This window comes from Mustelus asterias, unplaced genomic scaffold, assembly GCF_964213995.1.
Source record: "Mustelus asterias unplaced genomic scaffold, sMusAst1.hap1.1 HAP1_SCAFFOLD_42, whole genome shotgun sequence".
NCBI classification, from domain to species: domain Eukaryota; kingdom Metazoa; phylum Chordata; class Chondrichthyes; order Carcharhiniformes; family Triakidae; genus Mustelus; species Mustelus asterias.
The window spans coordinates 2,820,633-2,838,727 of NW_027590119.1; the positions used below are offsets into that span (position 1 = coordinate 2,820,633).

General features: G+C 46.4%; 3 protein-coding genes across 3 annotated transcripts in view; 2 read left to right on the plus strand and 1 right to left on the minus strand.

Moving 5' to 3' along the window:
* Positions 1-9,849, minus strand: part of LOC144482782 (uncharacterized) — a 29,574-nt gene extending 19,725 nt beyond the window's left edge. Inside the window, exon 1 of the mRNA XM_078201641.1 lies at positions 9,787-9,849. The gene's annotated coding sequence lies outside the window, so the exon portion shown is untranslated. The remainder of the gene's footprint in view (positions 1-9,786) is intronic.
* LOC144482743 (uncharacterized) overlaps positions 1-18,095 on the plus strand; it is a 101,496-nt gene that overhangs the window by 16,809 nt on the left and 66,592 nt on the right. The window lies entirely within an intron of this gene.
* On the plus strand, positions 158-13,803 carry LOC144482741 (uncharacterized). Its single transcript, XM_078201579.1, has 5 exons — positions 158-232; positions 1,611-1,703; positions 2,124-2,206; positions 3,613-3,618; positions 12,702-13,803. Exons 1-5 carry the CDS (start codon positions 158-160, stop codon positions 13,801-13,803), a joined length of 1,359 nt encoding a protein of 452 aa, XP_078057705.1.

Genomic DNA, 18,095 nt, shown 5'->3' on the forward strand with positions numbered 1-18,095 from the left:
CTCCCTCCATTCTCATTCAGAAACAGGGGCCAGTTGGAGGACCAGAGTCCTTCCGGTCCTCCAACTCTTCCCATTGGTCAACACCTCAGTATAATGGCCCGGGGGGGGGGGGGATGGGAGTTCCACCGCACATGAGCAGCGTCCCTCACCCTTGGACATGCGCAGTCCCGGGCCGCCCTGGGAAGGGGAACATTCTGAGGTGTTGACCAATGGGAACTCTGGAGGACAGGAAGTACTCTGCTCCTCCAGCCAATCAGAGCTCCCCATTGTCTGAATGCGGAAGTTGGACAATGAGCTTGTTCAGCTGCTCATTCCTGCCCAGCAAAGCTGCTGCTGCTTCTCTCTGAATGAATGAAGAATGAGCTTCTGACAGACTCAACCTTCCCCGTCTCCAACATCTGTGAGTAAAACACTTTCTTTTCTTCCCCTTTCCATTCCTTTTCTCATTCTGGGGGGAATTGGGGACTTGCAGCAACTGAAGGGAAAGGAAGTGAATCCAGTCTGTATGTTCCACAGATTTTTAGTCCACTCATATAGATATATATCTGTCTGACTACCTGCATAGAGATTTTCAGCTCTCTGTGTCCACGACAGGACAGTAAGAACTCTCACAACACCAGGTTAAAGTCCAACAGGTTTATTTGGCTGCACTAGCTTTCGGAGCCCCAAGCCCCTTCTTCAGGTCTCACCTGCTTGGGGCTCCAAAAGCTAGTGCTGCCAAATAAACCTGTTGGACTTTAACCTGGTGTTGTGAGACTTCATACTGTGCTTACCCCAGTCCAACGCCGGCATCTCCACATCCAGGACAGGAAGCAGTGAGCATGGATCTGTCAATCAGCACCGACAGGAGAATTGGGAGGGTGAATATTAGACACAGCAGAGTGAGAATGGAGGGAGAGTGTGTGGGATGGAGATTTACAGCTCTTGGGGAATGAGAGAGGAAAGAATGTTCCATAGAAACTAGAATTGTCTGTTCTGAATTTCTATCCTGTACTGGCTGTGATAACCTTTGTAAACTCCTTTTACAGGATATCAGAAGGTGAGGATTTTACAGACAGAAATCTCAAACCAAACATCACATCAACATCTAACAGAGTCACTCAATTCATCGGGACCTGAATGCGATCGGCCTTTGAATCCAGAAGGAGAAATGCTTCTCTGTTCTGTCAGCTTTAGCAGTCTTTAAACATCAGTGTGACTGGAACAGGACTGACACGCACACAAAATCAACTGAGATTTTCCCATGCATTGACTGGAAAGAGCTTCCCAGTTACACAGCCTGAAAAAATATTGCATCATCACAGCAGAGGACTATAATCTTGTTCTGTGTGAGACTTCAACTGTTGTCAAACCTGGAGGAACACAAGGATACCCGCACCATGGAGAAACCGTGGAAATGTGGGGACTGTGGGAAGGGTTGTAAAACCCCCTCTGAGCTGCAAACTCATCGATGTATTCACACTGGAGAGAAGCCGTACACCTGTTGTGTGTGTGGGAAGGGATTCACTCGGTTATATCATCTGCAGCGACATCGACTGGTTCACACTGGAGAAAGAGCGTTCATCTGCTTTGAATGTGGGAACGGATTCGCTCATTTACCCGATCTGCAGAGACACCAGCGTGTTCACACTGGAGAGAGACCATTCACCTGCTTGGTGTGTGGGAAAGGATTTATGCAGTTATCCAACCTGTCGAAACACAAAGTCACTCACAGCAATGAGAAACCCTTTAAATGCTCTGATTGTGGAAGTGGTTTCAAAAGCTCTCGGGAACTGATGATCCACCAGCGCATTCACACTGGGGAGAGACCGTTCAGCTGCTCTCACTGCGCAAAGAAATTTAGAACATCATCCCACCAGCGGGAGCACCAACGAATTCACACCAGGGAGAGACCGTTCACCTGCTCTGTGTGTGGGAAGGGATTCACTCATTCATCCACCCTGCTGAGTCACAATCTCACTCATACCCAGGAGAGACCCTTTAAATGCTCTGACTGTGGAAATGGTTTCAAAAGTTCTCGGGATCTGATGTCCCACCAGCGCATTCACACTGAGGAGAGACCATTCAGCTGTTCTCTCTGCACAAATAAATTTAGAACGTCATCCAACCTGACGGAACACCAGCGAGTTCACACTGGGGAGAGACCGTTCACCTGCTGTGTGTGTGGGAAGGGATTCACTCAGTCATCCAGCCTGCTGAGACACCAGCGAGTTCACAAGTGATGACAGGGGTTAGATTCTGCTGTTCTTGCTGCTGTTAATCACATCCAGGACTGAACCGTGTTCATTCTGACAGTAGGTAAAGTGGGAGGGTCGGACGGTTTCTTTCTGCTGGACTGGCCGGTCTCACAACTTTGCTTCCAGTGGGCTGATGCTCTTTGAGCCTGGGAGAGCACATTTCCACTGAAATGATCCACAAAAGCTGATGAAGGACATTTATTTAATCCTGGATAGTAAATAGTGTTTTTTCCTACCACTGCAGTTAGATCTGAAATAAACACAGAAAGGACTGCAAAAATGCATTAGGTCTGGCAACATTTATGGAGAGAGAAACAGTGTTAATATTTCACACTACTGGACTGGGAATCAATCTGGTAAATCTCCTCTGAACTGCTTCCATGGTATTTATAAAATGGGACAGCACGGCAGCACAGTGGTTAGCACTGCTGCCTCACAACGCCAGGGACCCAGGTTCAATTCCAGCCTGGGTCACTGTCTGTGTGGAGTTTGCACATTCTCCCCGGGTCTGTGGGGGTTTCCTCCGGGTGCTCCGGTTTCCTCCCACAGTCCAAAGATGTGTGGGTTAGGTTGATTGGCCGTGCTAAATTGACCTTTAGTGTCAGGCGGACTAGCTGGAGTAAATGCATGTGGTTATGGGAATAGGGCCTGGGTGGGATGGTGTTTGGTACAGACTCGATGGACAGAACGGCCTCTGTCTGTACTAAAGAACAAAGAACAAAGAACAGTACAGCACAGGAAACAGGCCCTTCGGCCCTCCAAGCCTGTGCCGCTCCTTGGTCCAACTAGACCAATCGTTTGTATCCCTCCATTCCCAGGCTGCTCATGTGACTATCCAGGTAAGTCTTAAACGATGTCAGCGATGTACTGTAGGGATTCTCCAATCCTTTGTTTAATAGGAGACAAAAACTGCAGCCCCTATTCAAGATGCAGTTCCAGCAACGCCCTGTATAACTGAAGCATAACGTCTTTACTTCAATGTTTAATTTCTCTCGTAATAAAGGATTGCATTCCATATGTAAGAATTTTGATTTGTTTGAACTAAGATTTATGGGGTTCACTTGTTTACAACAACCTCCCTAATCATAACTCACCCAGGTTCCAGTGACTTAACCATGTGGCAAGAAAGAACACTTTAAATGGTGAATTCAGAAAGTTTATTCACCATTAAAAATGTAACAAGTCAGAAAGATTTAAAAAAGCAAAGTATCGATCAACGGTAAAGGAGAAAGCTTAACTTTAAATTCTCTCCATTCCTCTCAGACCAGGACATGGAGTGGTGGCACTGAAAACACAGATAACTTGTAAAATCAACAGCTCCCAACACCTCTCTGTAGGACACAGTGGTTCGCACTGCTGCCTCACAGCGCCAGAGACCCGTGTTTGAGTCCCGGCTTGGGTCACTGTCTGTGCAGAGTCTGCATATTCTCCCTGTCTGTGTGGGTTTTCTCCCACAGACCGAAGGACTTGCTGGTTAGGTACATTGAGCATGCTAAATTCTCCCTCAGTTTACCCGAACAGGTGCCAGAGTGGCAACTGGGGGATTTTCAGAGTAACTTCATTGCAGTGTGAATGTGTGACACTAATAAATAAACTTTAAAAAACCTTGAACTTTTAAAACCTTTTGCCAAATTGGTTTCTTGAATCCCCTTTTTTATACTTTCAAAATGTAGAAAGCCCAGCTCAGCCAATTGTTGGGAATTAGCCAATTGGTCTATAACTTGTCAATAATGAAACTGGTTTGGTTTTTAGCTAGTTGCACACATTGTCTGAAATTTAAGACTATTCTTTCTCTCAACTGATATCTCTTTGCTTGGGGTAGCCTGAGTGTTGACCAATAATTGGTTAACATCAGCCATTCAATGTTGAGACATCTTGATCAGGAGCTGATTCATTCCCTCCAGTCAATGTTAACAATGTTTTAAAGTTTATTTATTAATGTCACAAGTAGGCTGACATTAACACTGCAATGAAGTTACTGGGAAAATCCCCCTAGTCGCAACACTCCGGCATCTGTTCAGGTTCACAGAGAATTTAGCATAGTCAATCCACCTAACTCGCACGTCTTTTGGACTGTGGGAACAAACAGGAGCACCCGGAGGAAACCCACGCAGACACGGGGAGAATGTGCAGACTCCACAGTGTCACCCAAGCCGGGAATCGAACCCAGGTTCCTGGCGCTGTGAGGCAGCAGTGCTAACCACTGTGGCACCGTGCCACGCTAACAAGTCTTATCTGTTTTTTTCTATTCTGTTGGCCTCAGAAGGGAACATTTTATAATTCCCACAGCATTTTAAACATTCTTTATAATTCTAAACGTTATAAACTTTTGTGTTCAAATTTACGTTTCCATCCTAACATCTGTATTGATGAATCATTTATTCTTTAATTGTCTCTCAATTCAGGCTGTCTATTTAACTAATCTCCTGCTTTACAATTGTGGGAACTTCAGTCCACAGATAAGGTCGTCAAATGCATTGTTAAAAGCAGGATGTTCTTTATATAAATAAATAACAACGTTTAAAAATCATTGGCAAACTAAAGGAAACAGGAGCATTGGAACCAGCCTGGACTTGCAGACTGAAACCCCGCCCAAAGCCCGCACGTGCTCAGAAGGGAGAGAGGCTGAGAAGAACACTCTGTAACACTTCTCCTCCCCTTAAATTTCAATCCCCCATCAGGACACAAATACAACAAAGTAATGTCTTTAACAATACGGAAGTCTGTCAGGAGCTTTGTGGTTTAATTGCGACCTGTACAATACCACTGGTAAATCATGTAATGGTGTTTCTGGAATGGGAGGTGAAGAGGTAGTTTGAGAATCTGTACATGAACATTCCTCTTCCACTCCCACAGCAGAGTCAACTGGCAAAGCTGGAACCATTTCCTGGTGAACATCCACAGCAGCATGACCCTCTGCCATGTTCTCAGTAATGGTTGTTGACTCTGAAACTGTTCCTGACTCGGGTTCACACCACAAGTGAATATGGTCTTGGTGGCTATGCTTAAAATTTCCACATTTAACTGGTTCCCATAAATCCTCAATTATAAAGCAAAATAGACATAAGTTTCCGGGCGATTTAAAAACAAATGAATTGTCTGCTGAAAGGGTGAACTTTTCTACAGAACCTAAAGGGGTGGGGAGTGAGCAGAAAACACTTGGCACACAATTACGTCACTTTACATAATTTAAAAAATCTTCTCTAACAACAAAACAATCTTAATTTTAAACTTCATCTATTATTCTTTTTGTTTTCTTCCTCAACCGAATAATTTTAATTTGATCAGTTTTTGTTAGGGAGGGGTAACTTCTGTTCTTTATAAACTGATTCACTTGTTTTGTTAGTTCTACATGAGAATCAGAACCCAGACTTTATCATCCTTATCCTTTTTCTCCTTTTACCACCACTCCCTCTGTTTTGTGGGAGGGTCGTGGGGATTCCAATCAGAACTAATCATTTTATCATAAAAGTAAAATTCTGCGGACGCTGGAATCTGAAACAAAAACAGAAAATGCTGGAAAGTCTCAGCAGGTCTGACAGTATCTGTGGAGAGAGAATAGAGCCAATGTTTCCAGTCTGGATGTCCTTTCATCAGAGCTCTTCTGAAGTGTAATCCAGACTCAAAACATTGGCTCTATTCTCTTATCATTGTATTGATAAGATTCTCACTTTTAGTTTCCAAATGGCAGGTAAGAGACCTGTCCGGTCCCCACTCGAGCTCTGATTTTTCACTGGCCATGCTTGGGTAGGATTATAACCATTAGAATCTACTCTCAGAGGTCTGCTTTTCAGTCCAGTGCTACTTGGAGTATACCGTCACTTCACCGACTATCAGGTCACAAATATATGATAAAATAATTTAAATAATGCCTGAGAACGCATTGAACTAACTACCTATCATCGTTTGTTGATTGGTCAGACCCCCTTTTTACAGATTCAAGTATCTCAGCCGCTGAACACCAGCCGGTCCTGGAATAAGTTTAATTCTAACTCATTCTGAGTAAATATTCTCACCAGGTCCTCTGTTGGGGCCCTGCTGAGCAGCTTTAATGGTCCGTGATTGCAGAAACTGAGCAGTCACAGGAATGTGGTCAAGATAGTCCAGTCCCATAATGCCTCACATTCAATCTGCAGTCCTTCAATTATAACAGAATATGTGGCTGTATGTAGCTGCCTCGGCCATGGTCAACCCCAACACTGCCTTCCTGAACTGCTACAATGTCTGAGGTGTAAGTACACCCACAGTGCTGTTAGGGAGGGATTTCCAGCGACACATTCCAGACTTTCACTAACTGTTGGTGGATACCAGATTGATATATTCCATTCAACCACACCCAAGGTGAGTTATTCCAATTCCTTTATTGTCCAGGACAATATATTCACAATATCTTTAAAACAGAAATTAAACATTCCCATTTAATTTCAGGTATTAACATATTCTGTTAGTTTGTTCTTTATTGTCAATGTCAGGCTGGGGTTGTTCCTCTTGGAGCAAAGGAGGTTGAGGGGAGATTTGATGGAGGTGGACAAGATTCTGACAGGTTTAGATAAGGTGGACAAAGAAAAGCTGTTCCCATTCGCTGATGGGACAAGGACGAGGGGGGTGCAGATTTTGGTTCAGAGATGTGGGATGGGGGGAGTGGGGGGGGCGATGTGAGGAAGAATATTTTGATGCAGTGAATGGTAATGACCTGGAACTCGCTGCCTACGAGGGTGGAGGAAGTGGAGACAATAAACAATTACAAAGGAAATTGGATGAGCATTTGGGGGGTTTCAAACAGAAATGCTGACTAAATATCTCTTAACCTCCGAGCACCAGCCACTGGAGGCAAAATCATGAGACCGGCCAGTCCAGCAGAAAGAAACCCTCCGACCCTCCCCATTGACCAACTGTGAGAATGAACAAAATGCAGTCCTGGATGTAATTGAGAGCAGAAACAATAACAGCAGAATCCAACCCCTGGAATCACTCGTGAACTTGTTGGTGTCTCAGCAGCTGGGATGAAACTCTGAATCCCTTCCCACACTGAGAGCAGGTGTACGGCCTCTCCCCAGTGTGAACTCGCTGGTGTGTCCGCAGGCTGGATGAGTTAGTGAATCCCTTCTCACACTTCGGGCAGGTGAACGGCCTCTCTCCGGTGTGAACTCGCTGGTGTGTCTGCAGGCTGGATAACTGAGTGAATCCCTTCCCACACACAGAGCAGGTGAATGGCCTCTCCCCAGTGTGAATTAGTTGGTGTGTCCGCAGTTCAGATGACTGAGTGAATCCCTTTCCACACACAGAGCAGCTGAACGGCCTCTCCCCAGTGTGACTGCGTCGATGAATTTCCAGCCGAGATGGGCACATGTATCCCTTCCCACAGTCCACACATTTCCATGCTTTCTCCATGGTTCGGGTCCTTGTGACTCTCCAGTTTAAATAATCAGTTAAATCTCACACAGACCACTTCAGAAGCTGACAGAACAGAGAAACATTTCCCCTTCTAGATTCAAAGGTCAGTGATATTCGGGTCCTGATGAATTGAGTGATTCTGTCAGATGTTGATGTGATGTTTGGTTTGGGATTTCTGTCTGTAAATTCTCACCTTCTGATATTCTGTAAAAGGAATTTACAAAAGTCATCAGTGTCAGTACAGGATAGGAATTCAGAACAGACAGTTCTAGTTTCTATGAAACATTCCTTTCTCTCTCATTCCCCAAAAGCTGTAAATCTCCATCCCACACACTCTCCCTCCATTCTCACTCTGCTGTATCTAATATTCACCCTCCCAATTCTCCTGAAGGTGCTGATTGAGGCTGATTGACAGATCCATGCTCACTGCTTCCTGTCCTGGACACAGAGAGCTGGAAATCTCCATGCAGGCTGCCAGACAGGTACATGTCTATATGACGGGACCAAAAATGTATGGATTATATAGACTGGACTCACTTCCTTTCCCTTCAGTGGCTAAGGGCTGACAAGTCACCAGGACCCAATGAACTGCACGCTAGCTTTTTAATGGAAGTTGCTGAAGAGATTGTGGAGAATTTTGTTGAAATTTTTCGTAACTTGCTAGATTCCTGGAGAGTATCAGAAGATTGGCAATCAGCCAATGTGACTCCCTTGGTCAAAAAGGGAGAAAGGCAGAAGGCAGGGAACTATAGGCCAGTTAATTTAATATCTATTATTGGCAAGACGCTGGAGTCAATAATCAAAGAGCAAATAGCTAATCATTTAGGAAAGCTGAATATAATCAAACCTCATCAACATGGTTCTATGAAAGATAAATTATGTTTGACAAATTTGTTTGAATTGTTTGAGGATATAAGAAGGAAGATAGATCGAGATAAATCTGTAGTTTCTTTAGATATGGCGCCACGGCAGCACAGTGGTTAGCACTGCTGCCTCACAGTGCCAGGGACCTGCGTTCAATCCCGGCCTTGGGTGACAGTCTGTGTGGAGTATGCGCATTCTCTCCATGTTGGTGTTGATTTCTGAGTTCTCCAGGTTCTTCCCACAGTCCAAAGATGTGCAGGTTAGATTGAATGACCATGCTAAATTGACCCTTCGTGTCCCAATAGATGTGGATTAGTGGGGTAAAAATGTAGGGCTACAGGGATAGGGCCTGGGAAAGATGACTCGAGCGTTGGGGGAAGATGCAATAAAGTCACCCCTCTGTCTTCAAAACCTGACAAATGGAGTTTAAAGTGGGGAGGTGTGAGGTCATGTATTTCAGTAGAAGGAATCAACAGGAAGATTATCTAAATGGGGAGAGGCTGCCGGTGAGTGAAGTACAGCGGGATCTTGGTGTTCTTGTGCATGAATCACAAAAAGCTAGCAGACAGGTCCCACACAAGGTGAGGAGGAAAATGGCATTTTGGCTTTTATTGCAAAGGGGTTGGAGTTTAAAAACAGGGAGGTTTTGTTGCAACTGTACAGTGTGTTGGTGATGCCTCACCTGGGATAATGCATACAGTTTTGATCCCCTTACCTAAACAAGGATATAGTAATATTGGACATAATCCAAAGGAAATTCACCAGGCTAATTCCTGGGATAGGAGGGTTGTCCTATCAAGAGGGAGTAAATTGTCAAGGTCTGTGTTCCTTGAAGTTTTGAAGACAAAGGAGTTATTGAAAAATATAAGATCCTGAGGGGGCTTGACAGGGTAGATGGTGAGATATTTTCATGAGTGGGAGAGTCTCAAACAAAATAAAGGGTCAGTCATTTAAAACTGAGGTGTGCAGAAATTTCTTCTCACAGAGGATGATGAAGCTCTGGAATTCCCCGCCCCAAAGGGTGGTGGAGACTGGATCGTTAGAAGTATTTAAAGTGGAGGTGGATAAATATTTGATAGATCGGGGAATACAGGGCCATGGGGAAATGGCACAGTAAAGGAGTTGAAACCAGCATCAGTCAGCCATGATCAGATTGAATGGCGGGACAGGCTTCAAGGGCCTGGTGGCCACTCCTGCTTCAATTTCTCGTGATCAGTTGCTGCAAGTCAACAATTTCTCCCAGAATGAGAAAATAAATGGAAAGGGTGAGAAAAGAAAGTGTTTTACTCACAGATGTTGATGATTGGAGAAGTTTGAGCCTGTCTGAAGCTCAATCTTCATTCAGAGAGAGAGCTTTGCTGGGCAGGAATGAGCAGCTGAACAAGCTCATTGTCCACTTCCGCATTCAGACAATGGGGAAGCTCTGATTGGATGGAGGACCCGAGTACTTCCGGTCCTCCAGAGTTCCCATTGGTCAATCCCCCGCAGACAGACAATGAAGGGCGGAGCCTCACGTGGGGGTGGGCTGGACTTTGTCCTCCAGCCGCGCTGAGCTGTTGTCCAATGGGAAAGGCTGGAAGACCCGGACAGACAATGGTCAGTGGGCCGGCTTTGGCCCGGGCCCCGCCCCACACCCGCACATGCGCATTCCCCCAAAACCCGCACATGCGCACCTCTGATTCACTGCCGCTCACTAGCTCCGGCCAATGGGAAGACTTGGAGGACCGGAAGGATCCTGGTCCTCCAGCCAATCAGAGCGCGGGCTTTGTGTGAATGAAGATTGAGCTTCAGACAGACTCCAACTTCCTCCTGTTTCAACCTAAAAGAGGCCAACATCTGTGAGTAAAACACTTTCTTTTCTCATTCTGGGGGTAATTGGAGAATTGCAACAACTGAAGGGAAAGGAAGTGAATCCAGGGAGAGTGCAGACTCAGGAAAGGTTGGCCCAGGTCTCTCTCTCTCTCTTAAAGAAATTTAAGAGAAACATAGAAGATAGGAGCAGGAGGAAGCCATTTGGCCCTTCGAGCCTGCTCTGCCATTCATTAAGATCATAGATGATCAAGCAACTCAATAGTCTAATCCTGCTTTCTCCCCATAACCTTTGATCCCATTCGCTCCAAGTGCTATATCTAGCCGCTTTTGAATACATTCAATGTTTTGGCATCAATTACTTCCTGTGGTCATGAATTCCAGAGGCTCACCACTCTTTGGGTGAAGCAATGTCTCCTCACCTCTGTCCTAAATGGTCTACCCTGAATCCTCAGACTGTGACCCCCGGTTCGGGACTCCTCCACCATCAGAAACATCCTCCCTGCATCTATCCTGTCGAGACCTGTTAGAATTTTATAAGTCTCTATGAGATCCCCCCTCATTCATCTGAACTCCAACGAAAACCATCCTAACCTAGTCAGTCTCTCTTCATACATCAGTCCCGCCATTCCCTGAATCAGCCTAGTAAATATCCTTTGATCCCTCAGCTTGACACATTTATTTGTCTGTCTAAAAGGATGGTCTTTTTTCTAATGTTCACAATTAAAGGGCAGCTTTCCCCAGGAGATGGCTGACATTTACGTTAATATAGGACAGAAATATGTCTAGTGTTGTTATATGGTACCCAGATTAGATATATTATTTATGTTTCTGTAATAAAATACTTTTATTATTATTTCTTGCATTGTAATATAATGCTGAAGCGATGTTATACATTTCCAGTCATAAAGCCCATTACAGCACAGAAGGAATCCATTCGGTAACTCGAGTCCATGCCCACTCTCTGTATAACATTCCAGTCCCATTCCCCCTCTATATCCCCATTCTCCTGAAAGTTTATTTCCTTCAAGTGCCCATCCACTTTCATTTTTAACTAGAATCCATAGATATGGATGGAGATTTACAACTTTTTGGGAATGAAATAGGAAAGAATGTTCCAGAGAAACGAGAATTGTCTGCTCTGAATTTCTATCCTATACTGACTGTGATGACTTTTGTAAACTCATTTCACAGGATTTTGAATGAGGAATCACAGGCAGAAATCTCAACCGTCACATCTAGAAAGAGTCATATTCCTTGGGATCTGAATATCTTGTAATATGGAACTGTAGCTACGTTATATATTTCCAGACATCTCGTCCCTCAGAGGGTTGTTAGTCTTTTGGATTTCTCTTCCACAGGAACCAGTTGAGGATGAGGATCATTGAATATATTCCAGTTAGACAGACTTTTGACTGACAAGGGTGTCAAGGGTTATGGGGAACAGACAAGAGGATGGAGCAAAAGCTAATATGTGGGGGAATTTCTTCACTCAAGGATGTGGTAAAGCATTGGAATTCTCAACCCCTGAGGACAGTGAAACCTCAGTCATCAACTATTTTCAAGAGTTTGATTGATTGGTTTCTGGATATTATAGAGATCAAGGGATATGGGTTTAGTGTGGGGAGAATGATGCTGAGGTAGATGAACAAATTATCTCATTGAATAGTTTAAAAGGCTCGATGGGCCAAATGACCGACTGCAGCTCCTATTTGTTATGGTCTCTGTGTCCAGGACAGGAAGCAGTGAGCATGGATCTGTCAATCAGCCTCAATCAGCACCTTCAGGAGAATTGGGAGGGTGAATATTAGATGCAGAAGAGTGAGAATGGAGGGAGAGTGTGTGGGATGGAGATTCACAGCTTTTTGGGGAATGAGAGAGGAAAGAAGGTTCTATAGAAACTAGAATTGTCTGTTCTGAATTTCTATCCTGTACTGACACTGATGACTTTTGTGAACTCGTTTTACAGGATATTGAAAGAGGAATCACAGGCCAAAATCTCAAACGTCACGTCTCGATCTGACAGAGAAATATTCCATGGGAGCTGAATATCATCGGCCTTTGAATCTAGAAGGAGAAATTATTGTCCAGTCTGTTGAGTTGAAAAGATTTCAAACATCAGTGTGATTCGAAAAGCACCAACACACTGCCACACTCGAGTGAGAGTGTTCCAGTGCACTGACTAAAGAGCTTTGACCAGTTACACAGCCTGAATAACTATCACACCATTCACAGCGGGGCGAGACGGTACCCGTGTTCTGTGTGTGGACGAGGCTTCAACTGATTGTCCACCCAAGAGAGAGGCAAGAACACCTGCACCATGGAGAAACCATGGAAATGTGCAGACTGTGGGAAGAGGTACAGAGCCCCATCTCTGCTGGAAGCTCATCGGCGCAGCCACACTGGGGAGAGACCATTCACCTGCTCTCAGTGTGGTGAGGGATTCACTCAGTCATCCAGCCTGCAGTCACACCAGCGAGTTCACACTGGGGAGAGACCGTTCACCTGCTCTCAGTGTGGGAAGGGATTCACTCGGTCATCCAGCTTGCAGTCACACCAGCGAGTTCACACTGGGGAGAGGCCATTCACCTGCTCTCAGTGTTGGAAGGGATTCACTCAGTCATCCCACCTTCAGAGACACCAGCGAGTTCACACTGGGGAGAGGCCATTCACCTGCTCTCAGTGTAGGAAGGGATTCATTGAGTTATCCAGCCTGCAGAAACACCAGCAAGTTCACACTGGGGAGAGGCCGTTCACCTGCTCTCAGTGTGGGAAGGGATTCACTCAGTTATCCAGCCTGCAGACACACCAGCGAGTTCACACTGGGAAGAGGCCACTAATCTGCTCGCAGTGTGGGAAGGGATTCACGCAGTCATCCCACTTGCAGACACACCAGCGAATTCACACTGGGGAGAGGCCCTTCACCTGCTCTCAATGTGGGAAGGGATTCATTGAGTTATCCAGCCTGCAGAAACACCAGCGAGTTCATACGGGGGAGAGGCCATTCACCTGCTCTCAGTGTGGGAAGGGATTCACTCAGTCATCCAGCCTGCGGACACACCAGCGAGTTCACACTGGGGAGAGACCGTTCACCTGCTCTCAGTGTGGGAAGGGATTCACTCAGTTATCCAGCCTGCGGACACACCAGCGAGTTCACATTGGGGAGAGGCCATTCACCTGCTCTCAGTGTGGGGAGGGATTCACGCAGTCATCCCACCTGCAGAAGCACCAGCGAGTTCACACTGGGGAGAGGCCATTCACCTGCTCTCAGTGTGGGAAGGGATTCACTCAGTCATCCAGCCTGCGGACACACCAGCGAGTTCACACTGGGGAGAGGCCGTTCACCTGCTCTCAGTGTGGGAAGGGATTCACTCAGTTATCCAGCCTGCGGACACACCAGCGAGTTCACACTGGGGAGAGGCCCTTCACCTGCTCTCAGTGTGGGAAGGGATTCACAGTTTCATCCCAGCTGCTGAGACATCAACAAGTTCACGAGTGATTCCCAGGGGTTGGATTCTGCTGTTATTGTTTCTGCTCTCAATTACATCCAGGACTGCATTTTGTTCATTCTCACAGTTGGTCAATGGGAAGGGGCAGAGGGTTTCTTTGTGCTGGACTGGCTGGTCTCTGCCTCCAGTGGGCTGATGTTCTTTGAGTCTTTTTGTGAATACCTGGTTTCAAATGTCACAAGGATCACAGAGTGACAGGGTGTTAGGAGGTTTCGAGATATTTAGTCAGAAGAAAACAGAGGTTGGCAGTGCAAAGGTACCTTTCTGAATGGAGGGCTCTGACAAGTGACGTTCCTCAGGGATCAGTGCTGTGACTTTTGCTGTTTGTAATATATGTAAATGATTTGGAGGAAAATGTAACTGGTTTTATTGGTAAGTTTGTGGACGACACAAAGGTTAGTGGAATTGCGGATAACGATGGGGACCGGCAGAGGATACAGCAGGACATAGATCAGTTGGAGACTTGGGCGAAGAGATGGCAGATGAAGTTTAATCTGGACAAATGTGAGGTAATGCATTTTGGAAGGTCTAATACAGATGGGATATGTACAGTAAATGGCAGAACCCTTAAGAGTATTGATAGGCAGAGGGATCTGGGTGTACAGGTACACAGGTCATTGAAAGTGGCAATGCAGGTGGGGAAGATAGTCAAGAAGGCATACGACATGCTTGCCTTCATCGGCCGGGGCATTGAGTTTAAAAATTGGCAAGTCATGTTGCAGCTTTATAGAACCTTAGTTAAACCGCACTTGGAATCTAGTGTTCAATTCTGGTCACCACACTACCAGAAGGATGTGGAGGCTTTGGAGAGGGTGTGGAAAATATTTATCAGGATGTTGCCTGGTGTGGAGGGCATTAGCTATGAGGAGGAGTTGGAGAAACTTGGTTTGTTCTCACTGGAACAACGGAGGTTGAGGAGGGCAACCTGATAGAAGTCTACAAGATTATGAGGGGTACGGACAGAGTGGATAATCTGAAGCTTTTTCCCAGGGTGGAAGAGTCAATTACTAGGGGCATAGGTTTAAGGTGTGAGGGGCAAAGTTTAAAGGAGATGTACGAGGCAGGTTCTTTACACAGAGGTTGGTGGGTGCCTGGAACTCGTTGCCGGGGAAGGTTGGGGAAGCAGATACGATAGTGACTTTTAAGATGTGTCTTGACAAATATATGAATAGCATAGGAATAGAGGGATATGGTCCCTGGAAAGGTAGGGGGTTTTAGTTCAGACGGGCAGCATGGTTGCTACAGGCTTGGAGGGCCAAAGGGCTTGTTTCTGTGCTGTAATTTTATAGAGAATAGAATAGAATCCCTGCAGTACAAAAGGAGGCCATTCAGCCCATCGAGCCTGTTCCGACCACAATCCCACCCAGGCCCTACTCCCGTAACCTCACACATTTACCCTGCTAATCCCCCTGACACTCGGATCAATTTAGTATGGCCAATCAACCTAACCTGCACATCTTTGGACATTTATTGGTGAAACTAACAATGCAATAACACGAAGGGCCGATAGTTAACAGTGCTATAAAACAGGTGGATGTGATCATCAACAGAGCCCAATTCCCTAAACCTTTCTCATATAGACTTTCACCCGTGCCCTCCTGGCGACCCCACAACATCTCCATCTCCCGTGGTCCAGCGCCACATCAACACGTCCCCCCAGGATGCACATCAGAACTGGAGGCAGCCAGCTGCACTCCGCACCCATTTGCCTGTGATGCCCCTGGCAGGCGTCTGCTGGAGAGCTGGGACCTAGAGGGGTCCAGCCGTCTTCCTGGTGATATAGATGTATCCTTGCCTTGCTGTTCACCCTGCTGCTCTTGAGATGCTCCGGTGTCAGGAAAGGGGGAGTCGGAAATCGCTGCATCCCATCGACTGGAATCCCCCGGGTGGAAGGCCCCAGCACCGTCCCCAGGCCCCCCTCCTCCCTCGAGGCGCCAATGGACCCCTGGGTCACTCCATGGGACGGTGAAGCTGACTCGGGGGAGGGAGTGGTGATTGGGAAATTCTGCAGGGGTGGTGATTGAGGAGGGGGTTAGTGGGGGGAGCTCTGCAGGAGTCCTGATGGGGGAGGGAGCTGGTTGTCGGAGAAACTCTGCAGGGGTGGTGATTGAGGAGAGGGTTAGGGGGGGGAGCTCTGCAGGAGTCCTGATGGGGGAGGGAGCTGGTGATCGGGGAAACTCTGCAGGGGTGGTGATTGAGGAGAGGGTTAGGGGGGGGAGCTCTGCAGGAGTCCTGATGGGGGAGGGAGCTGGTGATTGGGGAAACTCTGCAGGGGTGGCGATCGGGGAGGGGGCGAGAGGGGGAACTCTGCAGGGATGCTGATTGGGGGGAGGGGTTGGTGATTTGGGGGAAACGCTACAGATGAGGAGATTGGCGGGGCGATTTCTGTGGGGAGGGGGGGATGTCCACTGAAGCTGGAAACTGGGAGGATGGAGCGCATGCACAATGACACCCCTCCAGATCAGCAGCTGGCTTCCCCAGCAAGTTTAGGTTCCTCCCCTTCCTCCTGCAGTGAGGATTATATTGTGACTGTTTTTGACTAAGTGCCACAAGATTGATTTTTTAAATTTGCCCAAGAAACGAGTTTGAAACTTTTCTCACTCATTCAGCACTTCGAATTTTTTTCATGAAATTCCACCCGATGTCTTTTGGTTCGAAACCAATGGAAACAGACATGCATTTTATCAAAACCTCGCAAAAGTTTGAATATCACTGTTCAATCTTTCCTTAATCTTTCCTGCTCTATAGAGTGCAATTCCAGCTTCTCTAATCTCTCCATATGGATTATCCATCCTGAGGTCCCCAGTATCACAGATGCCCATCTTCAGCCAATTCGATTCACTTCAAGGGATATCAATAAGCAGCTGAAGGCAATGGATAAGGAAAAATCCAAACTGGCCAACTGCCATCCAATGTCTCTCGTCTCGATCATCAGCAAAATGATGGAAGATGTTGTTGCCAACGGTGCGATCGAGCAGCATTTATACAGCAATAACCTGCTCACTGATGCTCATTTTGGGTTCCACCGAGGACCACTCACCTCCTGCCTCATTTACAGCCTTTGTCCAAACATGGACAAAAGAGTTGAACTGGGTGATGTTGGAGTGATTGCCATTGACATCAAGGCAGCATTTGACTGTGCGTGGCATCAAGCAACCCGATTAACATTGAAGTCAATGGGAATCGGGGGGAAACTCTCCACCGGCGAGAGCCACATCCCGCACAGAGGAGGATGATCGCGGTTGTTGGAGGCCAATCACCTCAGCCCTAGGGTAGTGTCTGAGGCCCATCCACCCTCAGTTGCTCCACCAATGACCCTCCCCCCCATCATAAAGTCGAAAGCGGAGCTGTTCATTGATAATTGCAGTCCTCATGACTGAGAATGATACCAGGGATGAGGATATTGTTTTATTCTTTCAGGGGATGTGAATGTGACTGGCAAGGCCAACATTCATTGTGCATCACTGATTGCCCTTGTGAAGAAAGTGAGCCACTTTCTTGAATTGCTGCAATCCATCTGGTGTAGGTATACCCACAACGCTGTTAGGGAGTTCCAGGAATTTGATGCAGTGACAGAGAAGGAATGGTGATTGATTTTCAAGTCAGAATGGTGTGTGATGTGGAGTGCAATTTGCAGATGGTGGCATTCCCAAACGCTGGCTGCACTTGTTTTTCAAGTGGTAGAAGTTAGGGTTTGGAACATGCTGTGAAAACAGCCTTGGTGATTTCTTGCAGTGCATCTAATATGTGGGATACACTGCCACCATTGTGGGCTAATGGTGGATGTTTAAGGTGGTATTTGAGATGCTGATCAGGCGAGCTACTTTGTCCTGGATAGGATCTACAAAATTGTTGCAGATACACTCATCCAGGTAGGGAATATTCCACCTTACTCCTGATTTATACCTTGTGAATCATGGCAAGCCTTTGGGGAGTCATTAAGTGAGTAACCTGCCACAAAACTCCCAACCTCTGATCTGCTCCTGTAACCACAGTATTTAAATGACTGGTCAATGGTAACCCCAAAGTTATTGCTGGTGGGACATTCACTGATGGTAATGCCATTGAATATCAAGGGAAGATGGTTAGATTTTCTTGCTGGAAATAGATATTTCCTGATAATTATGTGGTGTCAGTATGAATTGACAATCAGCTCCAACCTGAATGTTGTCCTGGTCCTGCGCTGCATGCGGGCAGCTTCAGTATTCAGAGTTGTGAATGGTAATATACACTGCAATCACCAGTGAACATCCCCGTTTCCGACCCTACGGTGGGGAGACGG